Source organism: Chiloscyllium plagiosum, chromosome 20, assembly GCF_004010195.1.
Source record: "Chiloscyllium plagiosum isolate BGI_BamShark_2017 chromosome 20, ASM401019v2, whole genome shotgun sequence".
Taxonomy (NCBI): domain Eukaryota; kingdom Metazoa; phylum Chordata; class Chondrichthyes; order Orectolobiformes; family Hemiscylliidae; genus Chiloscyllium; species Chiloscyllium plagiosum.
In genome coordinates this window covers 20,295,632-20,314,635 of record NC_057729.1, presented here as the reverse complement: position 1 = coordinate 20,314,635, position 19,004 = coordinate 20,295,632, and the positions used below count along the sequence as shown (strand labels likewise).

The 19,004-nt window shown below is 39.0% G+C and overlaps 1 protein-coding gene across 8 annotated transcripts in view; it reads right to left on the bottom strand.

The window, feature by feature from the left end:
* The window catches only part of ripor3 (RIPOR family member 3), a 210,481-nt gene that overhangs the window by 52,001 nt on the left and 139,476 nt on the right, over positions 1-19,004 (bottom strand). For all 8 annotated transcript variants that reach the window (XM_043710258.1, XM_043710259.1, XM_043710261.1 and 5 more), the window contains 3 exons: positions 8,194-8,323; positions 7,251-7,904; positions 1,742-1,881 (listed from right to left, as the gene is read on the bottom strand). In XM_043710258.1, coding sequence (XP_043566193.1) covers positions 1,742-1,881; positions 7,251-7,904; positions 8,194-8,323 — 924 coding nt within the window. The remainder of the gene's footprint in view (positions 1-1,741; positions 1,882-7,250; positions 7,905-8,193; positions 8,324-19,004) is intronic.

Genomic DNA, 19,004 nt, shown 5'->3' with positions numbered 1-19,004 from the left:
TCCCAGTTCCGGTAACATGTAGAGTGAGTATAAGCCAGACCCGTTGTGGCGACGCTGCGGGGAATAAAATGCCCATATTCTAGCAGACTCGCCTCTTGGTCGTTTGTTCTGTGTCAGACTACTCTCCTACGAACCTGACCTTGAGAATTTTTTAAAACACCGTCCAAGCAACAGGAGAATATTCCATTTATACTTCTGACTTCCATATTGTGAATGACAGATAAAATATGGGGAGTCAGGAGCCAAGTTACTTATCACAGAATTGCTAGCCTCTGACTTGGTCTTACAGCCACAGTATTTGTAAGGCTAGTCCAGACCAGATTCTGTTCAATGGATATCCAGAATTTCAAAAGTGGAGGAATCAATTATGATAATGCCATTGATTCTCAAAGAAAGTTGGTTAAATTCTCTCTTGTTCAAGACAATAATATTCTGTTATGTTGTGATCACCTGAAACATCACAGACAGGTTGGTGGAGTGCATAAGCATACGGCTGATGAAAAATTGATGCAGAGATAAATGAAGTTATCCATTTTGGCAGGAAGAATTTGGAGACTCTGTATACAGTCAAATATAAAATTATAAATGGAGCAGAAAGAGCTGCAAATACATGTGTAAAAACCATTGAAGATGTCACAGAATATTGAGAAAAATTAGGCATATGGAATTTTGGCTTTCATGAATACAGAGAGTACAAAAGTTAAGAAATAATTGTGGTTCAAACTCAAATGTAGTATTCATTTGATGTGTCCACGTGCTAAAATAATCTGAATAACAGAAGTTGATTGCAGTATTTCTATTGATCTCTCCCTCAGTAAATGCAATCCTGGTTGTTTATAATTTTTCATCATAATTTAATCTGACATTCATGGACATAAAAGCCCATGTTATTGAAGCTATGCTTATATTTTAACTATACTCCCCATAGTTCCATTCTGGTGAACATACATGTGCTGCTCCACCTTGAAGACCAATATATCCTTTCTGAGGTTCAACATTGTACTCTACATGCTTTAAATTAGTGTCTGTACAACTGAAGCATCACTTCCTTGCCTTTTATTCTAACCCCCCCCCCAAGAAATAAAAGCAAATATTTGTTTGATTTTTAAATTACCTTACACCTGTGAACTAACATTTAGTGATTCACATAAACACATATCTAAATTGTTCATAGCTTTTAATTTCTTGCCAATAATGAAATAATTTGTTTGGATTGTTCAAATTCAAAAATCAGACTTCCATATCAAATTCCGTCTGCCATAATATAAATTCATCTACGTTCTTTTATAAATTTCTGTTCACATTACATGACTTACTGTGCCTCCTAACTTCATGTAATTTATTAAAATAAACTAAAATATTTGCTAAAAGCTAAAATATAGCTAAGTCCTTAAGGCATACAATGAAATGCTGAAATTCCAATGAAGATCTCCAAGTATGACCACTTATTGCATTGTATCAATCCTATTAAAAGGAACACTTCTTGAAAATACAATATATGTACTGCTATCTCAATCGCAAAATATAGAACTAAACCTGCAACTAAGATAACTAAGACAAATTTCAAGACAGTGATCTGCTTGGGGTATCCATATGCTACACTAAACCAAATAATTGAACTAGACTGTAGCATTATAATTGATTATGTTTTCAAGAGGTACTACCTCTGTCTTGTTTGAAAACATTTTGTTGGCAATGAAAGCATAGCTTGGGGTTTATATCCACTTTTTCATTTACCTACCTTTCATCCTTTATCCTAATGCTCCCAGAGCATGAAAGATTATCTTCACTTGAATCAGTATTTAGGAAGTTGAAGCTTTCTAAGACTGTTTCAACAGTAAGACTGACAGTAGATGCACTTGAGCTATCTTTTGCTTCTCTCTGTGTTAAAAGGAAAGACAACAATTTGTAAAATGAAGATAATCTTACAGGTTAGTTTAAATTGCCTCATTCTATCACAATTGAGCAAAAGCCATTGCCGTATAAATCACACCCTTCAAAATCTTAGAAAGTAATTAGAAAGTAAAAACATAGCAATTTGTAGCAATGTGCAAGGTACTATGATGTCTAAATGATTAAAGGTCTTCAATATATCACAATTTGCTATGTGAAATATTTTATTGCTTAAGTCTGTGTTATGCAATAATGTACTTTCCTAACTAATTAGCCTAATAGACTTTTCAAAGAACTACATTAATAAAACAGATATTTCACCATCAAATGTTGAATAAGACAGAATAGTAAGCTGGAACAAAATACTTAGAACATTGAGGCTTCTTTCAAACACATTCCAATTCTCTTCTCGGAGGATGTGGGGCTAAACTAGATAATCAGAACTAGCTCAAAAATGCAGCAAACAGACCTACTGAGATTCAAAACTTCTCAGTTTTTCTTTCAAAATAAACCAGAAGTAAATCTGACTATCAAAATAACTTAGTTTAATGTAGTGAGTATGGATGACCTAGTTTTCCTCAGAATATCAAATGCTGAAAATAGCTATTTTCCTGATATGCTCCCTTCACTCAGGACAAATTCAATCTATCTCAAAAACAATCCCCTGCCACCCAAGGTAAAATACCATTTAACAAATGGAAGCCTGGGAAATGCCATAAGTAGGAAGAGAATCATCAACTGAGAGAACCACAAAGCACCATAAAATGTAGCAGTAGACGTAGGCCATTCAGGGCATTAGGTCTGCTCTGTTATTCAGTGAGATCATGTCTGATATGATGCTGCTCCAATTTCCTGTGTTTCCCCTATCATCCTTGATTTTCTTAATGATTAAAAATCTGTCCATCTCAGTCCTACCATATAGCTACAGTTGCATAGGTAGATTTTTCTGGGGTTAGTCACAAAATGCTAAAGATAATCAAAATAAGTTATATCTAGATTCAAACACTCAAACAAGAGCATAACACTTAAGCAGAATTATGAATAAAACATTTGTTTAATCATGTATATTTTAGATTGTTCCACTGTTTCATTAAAATAAACCTGTGTTTTACAGTCAGGAGAACTTTTGACACTGAGAATGTAAACATAGCTATTGAATTGAAATGGCCTTGCTAGAAAATTACTATTCCAGCAATAGAACTTGAGATGTGCTCAAGAATTAGCTGAACCTGCACTTAGCTGTTCCAATACAATTGGCAGGTCTGTCCTGTTCAAAGATAGCAGGAAAAGTCCAAACTGATTAATTACTGCCCCATCAGTCACCTCAATCAAAACTAAATGATGGAATGGTGTCATTAACAATACCATCAAGTGTGTCTTGTTCCATAATAACTCAGTCAAGACTTTTCTGCTCCTTGGATTGCTGCCTGACCTGCTGTGCTTTTCCAGCAACATACTCTCAACTCTGATCTCCGAATCTGCAGACCTCACTGTCTACTTGCTCAGTAATAACCTACTCTTGAACATTCAATTTGGGTTGAATACCAGACCACTAAGTTCCTCATCTGAATATCATCTTGGTCAAAATATAGATAAAAGAGGTGACCTCCAGACGTGTGGTGAGAATGACTGTTCTTGGCATTAAGTCAGTATTTGACTGCGAATGGCAAAGGGGTATTTTCCCAGGTAGTTACTCTTGTCAACTTGAGGTATTTGCCACCTCTATCAGCATATACTCCTGGTTTAAAGGTTGGTACTGGGTAATGGCTTTTTGTTTCTACTAATCTTCTACTGTTATTGCTTTACCTTGGGCCTATCTAGTGATCAATGTTTGAGGATATACTATCATAAAGTGTCTACAAAAGGGCACTGTTCTCAGATAACAACAAAGTCTATTGAACAAATGCAATAAGTACAACTTCATTTGGTCAGATGTAGTTACTAGGTCCTTCCTTGGCTTTTTCCAAAAGCTAAAGTAGAACTTTTTATCTCTACCTGCAGACTGTGAATGACATTAGTAGAATGGGTGGAGATAATGCAACATGAACAGTAATCGCTTCATAAATATTACTTTACACTGCATCATCAGGGACCCCCAGCAAGACTCATCAATAGGTATCAGGGAATACTCTGGTTGGGGTCATACCTAACACAAAGAAAGATGTCTGTACCTGCTTGAGGTCAATCACCTCAGTACAAGGATGTTACTGACAGAGGTCTGCAATGTAGTGTCCAAGGCCCAAACATCTTTAGCTTCTTTACCTTCTTCCATCTTAAGTCTTCAGCCCAAAACCTGCTCAGCAGGTTTTGCTCAGTGACACCTAGTTTATGTTCTGCCAGGGCCACTCAGCTCCTGACGTCATTACAGTCTTAGTTCAAACATGGACCAAAAGAGCTTTAAGAAATGAGGTGACAGTGTATGCCCTTGATATCAAGGCTGCATTGAATGAGTGTGGCATCAAAGAACCCAAGCAGATTGGAGTCAATGAGAATTAGGGGAAAAATTTACCACTTGTTATTGTCACACTTAGCATAAAAGAAGATGGGAGTTCAATCATCTCAGCTCCAGGGCATCTTCACAGGAACTGTTCAGAGTAGTGTCCTAGGCTGAATAATCTTCAACTGCTTCATCAATGACATTCTCTCCATCTGCATTCCTCAGACACTGAAACTATCTACATTCAAATGTAGGAAAACCTGAACAATATCCCAAATCGGGCTGAAAAATGGTCAAAAATGTTCACCTTACACATCTGCCAGGCAAAGAGACAAGCTAACCATCACCCTTGACATTCAGTGGTGTTACCATCATAGAATACCCCACTCTCAACATCCTTGGGGACCAGAAACTGAACTGGACTTAGCACATAAATACAATAGTTGCAAGAGTAGGTAAGAGATTAGGATTACTGCAGCAAATAACCCACCCTCTGACTCCCCCAAGTCCAAAACTGCAATGCACAAGTCAGGACTGTGACGGAATACTCTCCACTTGCCTGGATGGGTGGAGATCCAACAACTTCCAAAAGCTTGACACCATCCAACTCATAGCAGCACACTTGATTCACATCACATCCACAAATGTCTACTCCCGCCACTACCAATGCTTAATAGCAGCAGTGAATACTATCTACAAGTCGCACTGCAGGAATTTACGAAAAATCCTCAGACAGCACTTTCTAAATTTATGACCATTACCTATCACAAGTTGAGAGTGTGGTGCTGGAAAAGCATAGCAGGTCAGGCAGCATTTTTTGTGAAGTTGATGAACTGTTCAAACTCCTTGTGGGAGCACAAGATAGCGCCGATACAGTCATTTGTGCAGCGGAGGAAAAGGCGGAGAATGGTGCTGGTGTAACTGAGGAAAAGATTGACTGTTCCACATACCTGACACAGAGGCAGCCAACCTGTGGCCCATATGGGTGCCTATGGCTACCCCTTTGGTTTGGAGGAAATGAGAGGATTGGAAGGAGAAGTCGTTGATGGTGAGGACCAGTTTTTGCAAAAGTTGATGAACTGTTCCACATACCTGACACATAGGCAGGCATAGCCCATGGCTACCACTTTGGTTTGGAGGAAGTAGCAGGAAGTGGGACACCGGCACCATTCCCCATCTTTTCCTCCACTATATCAATGACTATTGACGTTACCCCTTGCTCCCTTGAGGAGGGTGAACAGTTCATCTACTTCACAAAGAAATCCTCCCACTTCCTCCAAACCAAATGGGTAGCCATGGGCACTTGTATGGGCCCCAGCTATGCCTGCTTCTTTGTCGGATACGTGGAAAAGTCCATCTTCCGCAGCTACACTGGCACGTTTCCTCATCTTTTCCTCCGCTACATCGATGATTGTATCAGCGCTACCTCATGCTCCCACAAGGAGGTTGAACAGTTCATTAACTTCACAAAAAATGCTGCCTGACCTGCTGCGCTTTTCCAGCACCACGTTCTCAACTCTGATTTTCAGCATCTGCGTCCTCACTTTCTCTATCACAACCCAGGATGCAAGGTGTATCTGGACCAATTGATCAGAGTACCCGAACCATAGCCAGCTTTTCCATCCCTTTCAGTTTTCACACTGTTTATGGCCTCCAATATCTCTGCTTGAACCCATACTTTGTTAGCATTCTCTTTCTTAGTAAATAGTAATGCAAAATACTCATTAAGTATTCTAACCATGCTCTGCCCACCTTGAAGTAGATGTCACTTACTTTATCTCTAATAATACAGATAGAAGATTTTGGGGTTCCCTTTTGTATTGACTGCCATTGTACTCTCATTCTCTATCTTTGACAGTCTTATTTTCATCTTCACCTCCCCGTTCAAACTTTTGTTTTTTGGGCTAACTTCTACTTGAAGATATTAATCTGACATGCATCATATATCCTGCTGTTTTGTTTCTCCTTAACTTCTATCTCCCTTATTATCCACAGAGCCTTTTTTTTTTCTGTCTCCCTTCCTTTTTACCCTTGATGGAATGTACCTAGTCTGGGTCTGACATATCTCTTCCTTAAAGCTCACCCATTGTTTTGTTACAGATTTTTCCAGTTTCATCTTACCATGACATGATCCCTTCTCAATCATGGAAATTAACCCCCTTCCAAATTAGAAGTTCTATCATAGATTGTTCCTCACTCTTCTCCATTAAGCTAAATCATGTGATTCAATAATCACTCTTAGTCCAATGCTCCCTTACAATTCTTGGTTTAGTTGACCCAACCCATCTTACAGCAGCCGATCCAGCAATATGTATTTTCTAGTCGGACCAAAAACATACTGATGAAGGAGGTTCTAAACACACTTCAGAAATTCTTTCCCTTCCTTACGCTCTAACATTATTCCAAATAATATTTGGATAGTTAAAGTGCTTCAGCAACGTGACTTTCTAGTTCTTGCACATCCATATAATTTCCTCACAGACATGTTTCTCCATTTTTCTCTCAATATTTGGAGGCCAAAAGAATACCCCAAGTAACATGATCATACCCTTCCCGTTTCTCACCTTCAACCAAATGCACTAAATCTATCACCCCTCAAGAATTTCTTCCTCCCAACACTGCAAATTGATATATTTCTAATTGTGGTTCTGCTCTGACCTCAAGTTTCTGGACATGAATGTATTCTGGTAATATATTAATATTTCAAGAACAAATTGACACTAACATGCAAATTCTGATTCCAAAATAATGAAAGCTTTATAGGCTATTTAAGATTTTACAATAAAAGGGGTACCAGTATGATTTTATTAAATAATGAAATACTTCCCAACCTGTATTTTTCCTGAAGATACCAAAATATCAATTTCAATTTGAGGATTTATAAATAAACATAATTGTTAAAGAAACTTTAGCACTATACCTTCAGAAAATCTCTGAAGTGCAGAATCTGCTGCTCCAGTCTTTGAAGTTCCTTGTGATTTCTTTGATCAGTCCTTAGAATAATCAATATTTCTTGCAGTATGGTGCCTATATTTACTGAAATAAATTCCATCCTTATGTTCTTTCCAGAAGACATTAAAGTGCTGTCTCTCTGCGTGCTGAAGACTGTCAAAGTTCTCTGTGGACCTAATGGTTTGGTAAGATCTGCATTCCTGATATGGCCAGTTGAGTTCCATTCAGCACTTTTTCCAGTAGATTGCTGTAGTTTGAAGTGTGGTTTGATGTGCAAAGCAGACTTTGCTGTTGCTGAACAACTTTGAAATGGTTTGTTTGGTATTGAATCTTTTTGCTTTGGATAAGTCGATTCTACATAAGGTGATGGTACAGCCCTTTCTGTAGGGATACCTCCTTGCAGGCTATACGATAATTCCATAGATGGGTCTTGAATTGCAAATGTATTATTAGTGCAATGACTGTTTCTTCGTTTGTCTGTATTTGCATAATTGTAAAATTTCTCATTTTCTGGTACAGATGACAAATTTGTATTGTGGTGTCCATTTCCTAATTGATTAAAGATAAAATGTCCTTTTGTTTCATGATATAATAAAGGTAGTGTATCCTCTTGTCCAATATGCTGCATTCAACAGAATAGAAAATAGAGGATTAATACGTCCATTCACAATAACAGTATTAAAAAAATCACCAAATTAAGTTATTGAGGCATATACAGTTTCTAGATATTCACTTTTGCAATTCATGCCAGTTCATACAAGACATGTCAATTCAAGACTATATCATACTCTCTACACTTAACAGTCAACACCTGGAAGCAATTTCCTCTTATGATTAATTTTGATTTCTTATCTTAGGCTGCTAAAGGTGTATTGTTCATTGCAATGACACATTCATGTTGAAATACTCACAGATAGATATTTCTCCCTGAAGCTCGGTGTGCTCGGAGGTGTCCAGTTATACACAGAGCCTTTGCGACTCGGCAAAGAGAATCTGGAGATTGATCCAGATGTTACTGAAACGTCATCATTATCAAATGGACTGTGATAAAGCAAAGTGTAGGACAGAAATTAAAAGCCGGCATTGAAATACAAAAATTCCAACTAGATTTCTCATGATCTTGCTGAAAGAAAAACGTTTTATTTTGTCATATGTGCCTAGATATGGATAGCCCGAGTTTGGAAATTTCCTAGCTCAGTGCATCTGCCTCTGGGAGAAAGTGCCCTAAGTGACATGATATTCACTCTAGGAGTGTGATGATTTTTTGTGAGGTGGTGTGTGGCAACGGGAGAGTGGAAGCAGGATAGAGTTAAACCAGATACACCCACCTCAGCCAGGGAGTGGCCGCAGGTGCTGCAAGTGCTGAGGCAGGCTGTTGAAAGATTCATCTCATTTCTTTACAAGTTCATCTTGGTTGTTTTCCTAACATTAATACGTCTAGCACTTACTTCTCATACTCCTTACCTAAGCTGGTGCCATGTGTGGTGACATTATGCACTTTTCAGTGTAGTTTTGTACTTGCGAGTACACATGACAATAAAATCTAAGTCCCAGCCACTTCCCATGTCAATACATGTAAACTCAAGATCTGCCCCTCATTCCTAATAATCCCGATGCAAACTTAGTGACAACTCAAGATAGACCAAGCCCCTAATCCATCACCCTTTGCCCAATACATTGTCCATGCCAATTCCAAATATCCATCATAGGTAAACTCGTTTGAAATGAAATAACATTTGAAATGCATATTACAGAATTCACTATACAAAATAATATTTCCATTCATGAAATTCATTCATTGCATTTAAATTCCCTTAAATATTTAATCTCTCAAAAAAAAACAAGAATTTCTATTCATGACCTCACATAGAAACACAGTCAATCCTTTAACATCAAATTTAAGCTATGAATGAAACTGTAAATTTGAATCCCCAACTGCGAAAATGTTAGGTTGTGGAAAGTAGACAAGTATTAATAATGATACAGCCAGTTCTTCTATATCACGATGCTTACATTCTTGTGCAATCCTGTGTTATAGAAAAATCGCACTTTAGAAACAGCGCTTAAAGTGTTGGTGATGTAATTGTGTTATAGCCAACACATGTTTTAAAAGTTTGTGCTTTAGAAACAGTGCTCCCAATTCATCAATCATGTTATGGTGAATTCACGTTGACAAAACACGCATTATAATGGAACAATCTGTATAATGAAAGTACTTAAGATCAACAAACTACTGTTGAAAATGCTACAAACAGCTTTTTTCCACCTTTCATTGAGAGTTAGACTTAATACTATAAAACTTGAGTCATGGTGAAAAGTTTCAAGCTATCATCATGCATCATGCACTTATTGAGGTTAACGAATGAATTTCAAATTTCAAAGGAAACAACAACTTGTACTACCCAAAAAAACAGGATCTGGTTGGCTGGCAAATGGACTTAATTGACTGAGTTATTATCCATGCTAATGTGTCCCCCAACATCATGTGGCATTTTATCAAATAATTTTAGAAATATAAATACATGATATAGAATTTAATAAATCAGTCACACATGAATAAGTCACACACCAATAAAACATTTTTGTAAAAACAGCTTCCTGACTGATTTTGCTGCATCAGATTAATTACTAGATAGTCTGACAAACTATCTAGGGACCCGAACAATGTGAGCTATGGGAAGAAACCTGGGTGAATCACGTGTGAATTTAGGTGAATCACATGTGAATTAGGGTGAATCACACATGAATTTGGGTGAATCATGTGTGAATTTGGGTGAGGTCTTTCTCAACATCGAGCAATTCCAAACAAAGATCTTGGCATTGAAATGAGGGTCTTATGATACAGCAGTGAGATGCCTCTTAACGGGGATTACAGTGGTCTCCAATTTACAAACATCCAACTTATGAAAGCCTGTAAATATGAACACAATCCTTTATATGGTTGTGATTTTACAGATCCAGCAAACAAATATTTTTTGTACTTACAAACAGCTGTGTTTCATTGCTCAGGATTGTGTTATGACTTGTGTACAATTTGACTCGAGAACGGACTCTGGAATGAAACCCGTTTGCAATCCTGCCAGTATTGCTTGTTGCCAGCCTCATTAACTGTAAGGCCAAATGACTCCACTATGGGGCAGGTTCTCTCTACCCTAATTAGGGACACGAGGGCTGTACTAGCAAGGAAAAGATTAGCTCTGATAGCACTTAAGTGGTGTTATAAATGCATAATCAGAATTGTAAATATGTGCTCATTTCTCATCATCATTAGCCATGTGAGCATTTTTAATTTTAGATGCAATTCAAGGATTAAGGTACAGAGGCTAGCCTTCCTTAATGCCACATTATGTCCTAAACCTTCCTGAGCAACAGCTACCCTTTCCATAATGCCCACAATAGCATGAAACTTTGTCATGATTGAATGAGAGAGCATTAGATATTGTGAAGGCACCCATTAGTTGGTAAACTTAACTTACATAAAGCAGGAAAAGCATAACAAGATCAAAGTGGAAGGTGCTCTTGTAGTTAGGCTAACATAGGGGATGCTGGCCTCATCAACATCAAACATTGTCAGTGAAAGGTAACTGCACACAACTCAGTTCGATTGAATGAGGTTCACAAAGAAGTCCTGCCTGTGTTGCTTTGGCTGACACTGAGCTACAGTCGACGCTGAAGGTGCAGTCTGTCTGAAAAACATCCTCATGTTTTAGTCACCAAAATGCATCTCTCATAAATCCTCAACATCCATCACAAAGCCTTGGTGTGTCCAAGGACTAAGCAGCATCCTTTGTCTACTGTACTATGGGAACCTGGTCTACTGTGGTTCTCCTGCATCTCTGCTCCATAATGAGGGTACCTATGGCCAGAGAACGTGAGGACGGCAGATACTGGAGATCAGAGTCGAGAGTGTGGTGCTGGAAAAGCACAGCACATTCCTAATGAAGGGCTTATGCCTGAAACGCGATTCTCCTGCTCCTCGGATGCTGCCTGACCTGCTGTGCTTTTCCAGCACCATACTCTCAATCTACAGCCAGAGCCTCGATATTAGGAGGTGGCTCCACATCCACTGGAGGTAAATGCCTTGTTCTTAGCTTCCAGCTGCACGTTTTTGTCATCCATTCATGCAGAAGCTATTAGTGCAGCTGCCATATACATGATGACAGCTTATGTGCTTGGATCCAGTGGGACCAATTCCAATGAGTCAATGTGGGCAATATCAGATACAAAGCAGCTCCTCAGTAATATGATTGTTCAGCAGTTGAAGCAAACAACATAACATTTGGACACTGTTCCTCAAACACAATGGAACATGGAGACCTCTGATCGGGAGGGTAATGAGATGTTTCTATGTTGGCATACATTGCTAACCAGATTCAGATGTGTGGAGTTCAAGCCATTTGCTGCATGTACATTGGGAGGTTGTGGTAGCAGTAATGAGAAACCTCCATGCCCACAGCACCCAAGAAAGAGAGTATTGCATGTAAGCATAATAGTAGACATTTTACGGGCCAAGGTGTGAACAGCTCCTGAACATTGGGCAGGCAATGGGACCTCGGAAAGTGCTTGTGACCTCAGAAATTAAGATGCATCTTTACAGCTCATTACTTTACAGTACTTGTATTTCACAGCCATGATTAGGATTAACTTGCAATGTGCAGTGACATGGTCAATATTGATTAGATTCCCAATAGTGTGGAAACAGGCCCTTCGGCCCAACCAGTCCACACCGATCCTCCGAAGAGTAACCCTACCCAGACCCATTTCCCCTCTAATGCACCTAACACTATGGGCAATTTAGCATGGCCAATTCACCTGACCTGCACATCTTTGGACTGTGGGAGGAAACCGGAGCATCCGGAGGAAACCCATGCAGACACGTGTGGAGTGTGTGCACACTCCACACAGACAGTCGCTCAAGGCTGGAATCAAACCTGGGACCCTGGTGCTGTGAGGTAGCAGTGCCAACCACTGAGCCACTGTGCCGCCCCCATTGAGAAATAGACCAGTAGGATACATGGGCAGATCCATTCAATCTGATAGGATTTGCAACCAAAGATATTTCCTGCAGACATAATCCTCAGTAATGTGTAAACTCTCCCTGAACTCCCATATCTGACAAGAAGAGCATACCACTTGACTAAAGGACATCTTTGCTCCTTTACAATCTACAGACCCAGAAAATAGCACTGTCTTATTGCTCTAAAATAAAACACTGCGCCAGGCAAACGTAATACTTCTGGCTGATATTTTAAAAATTTAGTCAAAAGACAAATCTCGATAAAACATATAATCAAGAAAGAACCCACTCTATTCACTATTGTAGATGTACTGCATGGCTACACTTAAAAACTATGCACTTATCTGTTTCAGTGCTGTGAGGTCTCCCACACAGGTTCCTCCAAGAGCAGTTGTGAATTTTGCCATTTGTTAAGTTTTCCTAAATGCACTCCAATGTCCAGAGATACATGAATTCAAGCAGCAAAGGCAGTAACTGTACAGATTCACTGCTGTATCAGTTAGCAGTGTAGGCTAACTTTATTTTTAAGTTCTATATTGCTACCTAAAATATTTAACTAAAATCACAGCTCAATATGTCAAATTTTTAGAAACTTGCAAAGTAATCTAAAAATATTTGGTTGTTGTCTTGGACCATTAATTTAATATCTATTATAATTTCTATTTAAATTAGCTCTGACCACTTCCAGTGCAGTGCACTTTCAGTGCAGTGATTTTAAAAGGACAGGACATGTTAACAGTTAAATTCACTGAGACAGCTCATGAGCAGTTTGACAAAACATCATTGATAAACATAATAACTTTGTTAAAGGACAGAATCCTTTATAGAATAGAATCCTTGCAGTATGAAAACAGGCCATTCAGCCCAATAAGTCCACACCAACCCTCTGAAAAGTATCCCACCCAGACCCATCCTCATACCCTATCCCTGTAACCCTGCATTTCCCATGGCTAACACACCTAACCTACACATCTCTGAACACTATGATTAATTTGGCATGGGCAATCTAATTAACGTGCACATCTTTGGACTCTGGGAGGAAATTGGAAACCCATACAGACATGAGGAGAATGTGCAAACTCTTAAGAAAGGACAAGTCTTACTAATTTCGTTTATTGCAAAGTAACTAGGAATGATTGGTGAGGATAATGACGGGATGTTGTGTACATGAATTTTAATAAGATATTTGACAATACCAACAAAGTCAGACTGGTCAGAAAAATATAAAGCCCATGGGATACAGGGGAATGTGGCAAGTTGTTTCCAAAATTGGCTCAGTGTCAGGAAACAAAGGGTAATGGTTGATGGATACTTTTGTGAATGGAAAACATCTTCCTGTGGTGCTCTGTGATCTTAGAGTCAGATCCCTTGCTGTTTTTGGTATTCATGATTTAGAATTAAGTGTGGGAGAATTTGGGAAAACTGCAAGTATTCCAAAACTTTGCCTTGTAGCTGATAGTAAAGAGGACTGTAGGATAACATCAACAGTAAGGTTGAGGGTGGAAAAGTGCAAATTGGATTCAATCCAGAGAAGCACAGGGAATGCATTTGAGGATGGCAAATAAAGAAAGAGAATACCCAGTAAACAGGGGGAGATTAAGAGAGGTAAAGGAAGTGAGTGTCCTTGGATATATGTCCACAAATCCCTGACGGTGGCAGGGCAAGTGGATAAGTTGGTAAATAATGCATATGGGATTTTTTCTTCAGTGGGACAAGATATTCAATACAAAAGCAGAAATGCTATGCTGGATGTATATAAGACAGTGGTTAGGCCATAGCTGGGGTTTTTGTGTAAGTTGTGTTCACCACATTACCAGGAGAACATAATTGTTCTCGAGAGAGAATACAGAGATATTTATAAGAATATTCATAGGGCTTAAAAATTGCATCTATGAAATAAAGACTGAATAAGTAAAGGTTGTTTTCCTGAGAGGAGTTTAAAGATAACATTTCAGTGTGTTAATAATGATTTGTTTGTATAGAGTGGACAGAAAAGACCTGTTTCTCCCAGCAGAGAAGTCAATTAACAGAGGAACACAAATTTAATGTGATTGATATAAGAATTAAAGAGTATATGAGGAGAAGCTTTCCCACTCAGGTGGTGGATGTCTGAAAATCATTGCCCAATTTAGTGGTTGAGGCAGAAACTTTCAGCTCATTTAAAAGAAACTGGATCTGCACCTAAAATACTGTAACCTGCAATACTACAGCCAGATGTTGTGAAGTGAAATCAGAAAAGGTGACTAGTTTATTCAGCAAGCACAGATACAATGAGATGATTAGACACTTTCTGTGCCTTAACATTTATATGGTTTTGTCTATATTTATACATGTTCTTGTCTATATATGTGCATAACTTGCACTGAGTATAAAATAATGATCTCATTACTGTTGCAGTATTTCTCAAGTCTGTAAGAGCAGGAAATGTGGTGGACAGGGTGAGTTAATTAGGCTGGAATAGGTATCTCAGTTTCCCAATAATGAGTTAATGTAAAGATAAAGTCAACCATTCTGGATTGCCAGCTTCCTACTTCTAATACATTTTGTTCAACCATGAGAATTTTTCTTTTACTTTTCTCAATTTTGATTTGGAACTGAGAGTTGAAGTTGAGAATTGAGCTTTGAACACCAGCTTGTTTTTCTCAAAAAAGGAGAGAAAAAAAGACAGATGTTTACTGTGGCGAACTGGCCTGGAAAGAGAAAGATAAGATTAATTACTGCTCTCAGGACATTGTTGTTGATTTGGCACTGAGATATTACTATTTTCAGGGGCTGACAGCTGATTGGAAGTTGAATTGTCAACCATACTGGCCAACCAACCACAGAGAATGTGAATTTTTTTAAAAATGGAAAAAAAGGGTGAACTGATTCTGAAACAAATACAGAAATTACTGGAGAACCTGAGCAGGGCTGGCAGAATCTATGGAGAGAAAACAGAGTTAGATCTAGCAACTTTTCTTCAGAACTCATCCTGAAGAAGGGTTGCTGCACCCAAAACATTGAATAGTTTCTGACTAGGTTTTGAGCAGCAGGCAGTTTTGTGTTTTAAAAGCTTCTGGGCAGTACTACATCTGTTTTGCAACCCCTCTGATTTCACTCCAGTTATCAACTTGGTGAATATTCTGAGAAGAGAATCCTAATCAATAATTCTCAAAGTCTGCTGAGGCTGTTTGCATTGGCTGGTAACTTTGGAATTCAAGCATAGTATACAGTCCTATGAGACTGTAATATAACTCATTGATCAAGGATTTCATAACGGCCTGGTATTCATCATTAAAATAGTTATCAAACTGGCAATTTATTTTTCTTTTATTTGTTTTTCAATTTTATCTCTTAACTGTCTGTCAGTCAATGAATAGGGGTTTATGATTAAAGGCTTTCATAGATATGAATTAGATTTCATATTTCAAATTTCATTTTTGTTGATTATCTGTGTTCTGCTAAAGTTATATCACTAATAATAAATTGTTAATTTTCATTTAAGTTATAAACTTTTGGCACTGGTTTCATGATTGCTTAAAGGGGATGTGCACATGTCTAGTTTGTCAATTTCAAATGCATTGAGCAGTTGTTATTTTGGAAATTTGTGACACAGGGAAGTAGACAGCTGTCAGTTTAGACTGAGAAGCAGAGACAAACAGAGGTGGAAGTATTAGGTTAGGCTACAAAGTGAGACATGCAGGCATTTGACCACAAATAAAGCAACAGATAATTAAGTGAAATGGAATGTCAACCCATTGAGGGCTGTGGAGTAATGCACAACAAGAAGGGCATGGTGTCTTGGATGACAGTGATAGTCGAAGGGCCAAGTTTAAGGGGTTCAAACTTAAAGGTGACAGAAGCAAGTTGGGTTATGAATCGGTTCCACGTGGATGGTGATATCTGCCTGCCACTGACTATTACTTCAAACTAATGGTGATGTTGTAAGGTGTCCACATCTAAAAAGGAAGAGTTTTAGTTATGGCCCATGGAAAGAGTTGAGTACCTTATTGCTCAGCAGCAGTATGTATGAGAGAAATGAACACAAGATGATAATGTTGTCATGAACGTAGATCATAACTCTGGATCACCTCTAAATCTGTTGAACTTTAATAACAATATGAACTTTTTATTAAAAAATGGCAAATAGACAAAGGTTCATTGCATCTGTGAATTCAGTGACTGCCAGGAGAGATTCTGCAATGTCATACATATGAGGTGTCAAAGAAGCTTCAAAGGGAAAAAATGCACTACAAACTGAACTATAATTCTCTGCATGTATCTCAGATTACAAACATGAAGGTTAAAAAGAAAACAGAGCAATGCAGGCAAGAGACATAATTGTAATTTTCCTTTCAAGAATACACAGGAGAAGGGTTAAAAGTGAGATTAAACCTCAGGCAGTCTGCGTTAGTGGCCTGATAATCCAATGTGTGGACTAATTGCAGTGATGGTCACAGCTTTGAGAGCAGCCATTTAATACCCCTGCACTACAGGTAAATCTAAGGAAGAAAAAAACTCTCTCATTCTGAGTGCTGCCAGACAGCCACTGCTGAATGTGTTCGGGACAAAACGGGTTTCAATCAACCTACAGAGCCAAGCATCTCAAAGCCAATATGTTCAACAACCAGCATCAGTGCTACCAATGACCTCCATAGCAATGGTCAGAGCATTCAGCTATCCACTCTTCACAAACAATGAGATCCAGGAGAAAAGGTTTTTACAAAAGAAGGGATCCTTTTAAACTGAATCTTGCTGTGATCAACTAAACGGATCGGTGAATAACCAAAGGAAGCTAGTTCACTCCTCCTCATCCAGATGCCTAATAGTTTGAGATATCCCATCTGGAACCATAACAATTTGAGGGACCTCACCTATGAACTGGTTATAATAATACCATTGCCCGCCATCTTCAAACAGCTGATTTAACAAATTCACTATGGATCTGATAAATATAATATATTTGCAACCTCAGGGGTAGGAAGAAAGGATGGTGGAAAGGAAAGCTGTCATTGGTCATCAATAGCAAGACCAGCAGCAGGCAGAACCAGAGTGAGCAGATGGTCAGCAGACATGCATTCATCATTTCTCAAGGGTGTGAGAGATCATCAGTAGAGCTCCCTAGGAACAGCCAATGGCACTTGTAACTTGGAAGGACTTTCATTCTTGAGAATGTCACGTGATACCACGAAAAAACTCAGTACAAATGTGCAAAATAGATATGCGCAGTACCCCTGCCAGTACTGTCCGTGAGGTCACTCTGTCCCATTTACTCTTATTTATTGTGCCTTTAGGGTACGGCCATGTTTTTAGCTGACTGGGCATTTCACAAAGTGTACATGCACAGAACTTTCTGTATGCACAATTGGACTGATATGTCACGCATTTCCAAGTCTAGAACTAAGCACATGAAATGTCCAAGATGGCTGAGTCTGTTCAGGGAAGTGGCGGCAAAGATATGAGGGATTCTGCAGCCAAATGGATTTCTGATTTAAGTGATAGCAGTGAGGGGTTTTTCTTCTGTCCTCTTCTGTCATATGAATTATCGTCATTCACTCCACCAATGAAGACAGCCAGGCAGCCAGGCTTTGGGGCCATCACACATTTCCCTAGAGTACGAGAGGTCTTCAAATGCACTCGTGGTCATTAAAACTCCTTAGGAGGAGCCGATGGCTGTGGGAATGGCTTTCATTCTTGAAAATGTCTGTTGACACCCCAAAACGCTCTCAGCACAAACGTGTAAAACATGCATGCACAGCATTCCTGCCAGTAACATCATTCTGTCCTGTTTGCTCATACCTATTGTCCTGATTTGCATGGTGCCATATTTTTTGCTGACAGGATGTTTCATTAAGTGTGCATGAGCAGAACTTTCCACATGTGCGGAGTCTGTAACTGGTCTGCAACCAAAGGCAAAGAATCCTGCATGACTGTGCTCACTTCACAGGCTTCGATATTTTGCCCAATTTGCAGGGCCCACATCTTTAGAGGCTCCAGTCCAGATTGATAACTGGATCCTGCGTGACATAGGCTTTGCCTTCTCACCTGTTTGATGAGACTAGTGAGGGATGAAAAGGGAGCCCAATGCACCTTGTGCATCCATCAGAACCATCATTGAACAAAAAAATGGTGTGCTGAAAATGTTATTTTACTGCCTCAATCAGACTGGAGGGGCTCTGCAAAAAGTATAGTCTTTATGAAAGTTCTGGGTGTATTAAAAATGTTTGTTTCGTTACCTGTAGATGTTGCACATTGTATTGTTTTCACTTCATTTATGTGTACGTCAGCATCATTTCAGGAGCAGCAGCAATCCATCTTAAATAAGAAGTATGAATTGGATAAACCTGAGGAGGAGGAGGAGGCATGACGCTGTACTGGATGCAAGGGCCATGGAGAGATGTGTAGTGGATGCCAGAGAAAATGTCATGCACAACCAGTTTATCAGAGTGAGGTAACTACTTGGACATTGACTGTTCAGCATAACTACCCACCCATGGGTAGACTCGCTACTGATACTGGATCAATGGTGCTGGAAGAGCACAGCAATTCAGGCTGCATCGAGGAGCTTCAGCAAAATCGACGTTTCGGGCAAAAGCCCTTCATCAGGAATAAAGGCAGAGAGCCTGAAGCGTGGAGAGATAAGCTAGGGGAGGGTGGGGGTGGGGAGAGAGTAGCATAGAGTAGTTGCAGTGGGAGAGGGACTCCCTGAGATTCTTGTAGAGAGAG